This window comes from Heteronotia binoei, chromosome 4 (genome assembly GCF_032191835.1).
Source record: "Heteronotia binoei isolate CCM8104 ecotype False Entrance Well chromosome 4, APGP_CSIRO_Hbin_v1, whole genome shotgun sequence".
NCBI classification, from domain to species: domain Eukaryota; kingdom Metazoa; phylum Chordata; class Lepidosauria; order Squamata; family Gekkonidae; genus Heteronotia; species Heteronotia binoei.
The window spans coordinates 184,006,973-184,010,399 of NC_083226.1; the positions used below are offsets into that span (position 1 = coordinate 184,006,973).

At 45.5% G+C, this 3,427-nt stretch overlaps 1 protein-coding gene across 1 annotated transcript; it reads right to left on the reverse strand.

Moving 5' to 3' along the window:
- Nucleotides 1–858: 858 nt before the first annotated feature.
- LOC132570185 (gastrula zinc finger protein XlCGF17.1-like) lies at nucleotides 859–2,997 on the reverse strand (the record flags this gene model as incomplete). The annotated part of the gene is made up of 3 exons (XM_060236619.1): nucleotides 2,631–2,997; nucleotides 1,012–1,682; nucleotides 859–927 (listed from the first exon to the last, which is right to left on the reverse strand). Coding segments are annotated over exons 1-3 (1,107 nt in total), but the record flags the coding sequence as incomplete, so codon positions are not given.
- Between the last annotated feature and the right edge of the window lie 430 nt (nucleotides 2,998–3,427).

The window sequence follows — 3,427 nt, forward strand, 5'->3', positions numbered from 1 at the left end:
GTGAATTTAGGGAGCGGTATTTCCGAACTTCCTGCATTGTGCAGGAGGTTGGACTAGATGACCCTCGAGGTCCCTTCCAACTCTATCATTCTAATGTTTTATGTGAAGAGTAGTTGTCTTTTAGGTGTAAAATATGAAGAAAGACCTTTTTTGGGGATAAACATTCTCACCGTTTCTCTTTCTGGTGGTTCTTAGATTGTCTAGATGATTTCCAAGCTGAGTTAAACTGCACATTCTGAGCATTTTTCCTCAGTATTGCCATTGAGGCAATTCTATTGTTAATCAGTCTCCTATCGTTAATCAGTCACTCTGAGCACTCAAAATGTTTCTTCCCTGTGGGTTCTTAGGTCTGGTGAACGATGGCCACTCCAAATGAATCTCTTTCCACACTCTGAGAATTAAAAGGGTTTCTCCCTGTATGGGTTCTTAGATGCTGTTGAAGAATGCCGCTCCAAGTGAATCTCTTCCCACACTCTGAGCATTCAAAAGGTTTCTCCCCTGTGTGGGTTCTTTGATGCTCTTTAAGACTATTACTCTGACTGAATCTTTCAACACTCTGAGCATTCAAAAGTTTTCTCCCGTGTGGGTTCTCTGATGCAGTTGAAGACTGCTACTGTGACTGAATCTCTTTCCACACTCTGTGCATTCAAAAGGTTTCTCCCCTGTATGGGTTCTTTGATGGCCTTGAAGACTGCTACTGTGACTGAATCTCTTCCCACACTCTGAACATTCAAAAGATTTCTCCTCTGTGTGGATTGTTCGGTGCCGTTGAAGCCTGTGACTCTGACTGAATCTCTTCCCACTCTTTGAGCAGTCAAAAGGTTTCTCCACTGTGTGGGTTCTTTGATGCGCTTGAAGACTGCTACTCCGACTGAATCTCTTCCCACACTCTGAGCATTCAAAAGGTTTCTCCCCTGTGTGGGTTCTCTGATGCAGTTGAAGACTGCCACCCTGAAAGAATCTCTTCCCACACTCTGTGCATTCAAAAGGTTTCTCCCCTGTGTGGGTTACTTGATGCTGTTGGAGAGTGAATCTCCGGCTGAATCTCGTCCCACACTCTGAGCATTCAAAAGGTTTCTCCCCTGTGTGGGTTCTTTGATGCTTTCGAAGATGACTACTCTGACTGAATCTCTTTCCACACTCTATGCATTCAAAAGGTTTCTCCCCTGTGTGGGTTCTTTGATGCTCTTGAAGACTGCTACTCCAACTGAATCTCTTCCCACACTCTGAGCATTCAAAAGGTTTCTCCCCTGTGTGGGTTCTCTGATGCAGTTCAAGACTGCGACTCTGACTAAATCTCTTTCCACACTTTGTGCATTCAAAAGGTTTCTTCCCTGTGTGGGTTCTTTGATGCCGTTGGAGACAGCCACTCCTACTGAATCTCTTCCCACACTCTGAGCATTCAAAAGGTTTCTCCCCTGTGTGGATTGCTTGGTGCTGCTGAAGATACCCACTCGTACTGAATCTCTTCCCACAATCTGAGCATTCAAAAGGTTTCTCCCCTGTGTGGGTTCTTTGATGGACTTGAAGATTGCTTCTCTGACTGAATCTCTTCCCACACTCTGAGCATTCAAAAGGTTTCTCCACTGTGTGGGTTCTTCGATGGGCTTGAATATTGCTTCTCTGACTGAATTTCTTTCCACACTCTGTGCATTCAAAAGGTTTCTCTTCCGTGTGGGTTACTTGATGCCGCTGGAGACAGCCACTCCTACTGAATCTCTTCCCACACTCTGAGCATTCAAATGGTTTCTCCCCTGTATGGATTGCTTGGTGCTGCTGATGATACCCACTCGTACTGAATCTCTTCCCACAATCTGAGCATTCAAAAGGTTTCTCCCCTGTGTGGGTTCTTTGATGGACTTGAAGATTGCTTCTATGACTGAATCTCTTTCCACACTCTTTGCATTCAAAAGGTTTCTCTCCCGTGTGGGTTACTTGATGCCGTTGGAGACAGCCACTCCTACTGAATCTCTTCCCACACTCTGAGCATTCAAATGGTTTCTCCCCTGTATGGATTGCTTGGTGCTGCTGATGATACCCACTCGTACTGAATCTCTTCCCACAATCTGAGCATTCAAAAGGTTTCTCCCCTGTGTGGGTTCTTTGATGGACTTGAAGATTGCTTCTATGACTGAATCTCTTTCCACACTCTCTGCATTCAAAAGCTTTCTCCCCTGTGTGGATTGCTTGGTGCTGCTGAAGATACCTACTCGTACTGAATCCCTTCCAACACTCTGAGCATTCAAATGGTTTCTCTACTGTGTGGGTTCTTTGATGGACTTGAAGACTGCTTCTCTGACTGAATCTCTTTCCACACTCAGTGCATGCAAAAGGTTTCTCCCCTGTGTGGATTGCTTGGTGCTGCTGAAGATACCCACTCGTACTGAATCTCTTCCCACAATCTGAGCATTCAAAAGGTTTCTCCCCTGTGTGGGTTCTTTGATGGACTTGAAGATTGCTTCTCTGACTGAATCTCTTTCCACACTCTGTGCATTCAAAAGGTTTCTCCCCTGTATGGATTGCTTGGTGCTGCTGATGATACCCACTCGTACTGAATCTCTTCCCACACTCTGAGCATTCAAAAGGTTTCTCCCCTGTGTGGGTTCTTTGGTGCTGTTGAAGATACCTACTCGTACTGAATCTCTTCCCGCACTCTGAACATCCAAAAGGTTTCTCCCCTGTGTGGGTTCCTTGGTCCACAAGGAGCTGCGATGTACTTCTGAAGTAGTTTCCACAATGAACAGATTTACTTGACTTCATTATCCTGTGCTTAGTTATCTTACGCTTTCTTCCATCTTGATTCTCAGCCATATGGCCGCCGTACTTTCTCTGAGGTAGGCCTTGATAACTGACGTTTCCTTTCAAGTCTTCATTTTTAAATCCGACTGGCATTTGCTGATGAAGTTCCTCGTCCTCCTCATTTCTCTGATCATCCTCTGTTGGAATAAATATAGAGGCCCTTTTAGTACCTGGGAGGTTTGTAAGGTCCAAAGGCATCTATGTGACTGCAGAAGGAAAGGATTGACGGCCCCTTGGCCTCATCCAGCCTGCCTGACCTTAACCAACTTTCCCCAGAATATCTAGTATTGAAGGATACCTCACTCCCTGAAGAGCCACAGCAGAGCTCTTGCCCAGAATGAGTTTCTGCACCTCCAGATTTCAGTCCCCAGAAGGCCACCCTCCCTCTCTTCCTCCTTACTCAGAGGGCTTTATGCTTGTTGCTCAGAAGGAAACCAGAAATCCCCTGTGGCTATTCCTTGCCTCTTCCCTTGACATAACCATAAAGGATACTCACTGTCAGCCAGCTCATTTGGGAAGGAAATATGCTCTTCGGATCCTCTTGTTGAACTCTCCAGCCTTTCTTTGGATGCAAAGCCATGGTCTGTTTCCACCACTGTCTTTCTTATAATTCTCATTTCTTTTGCAG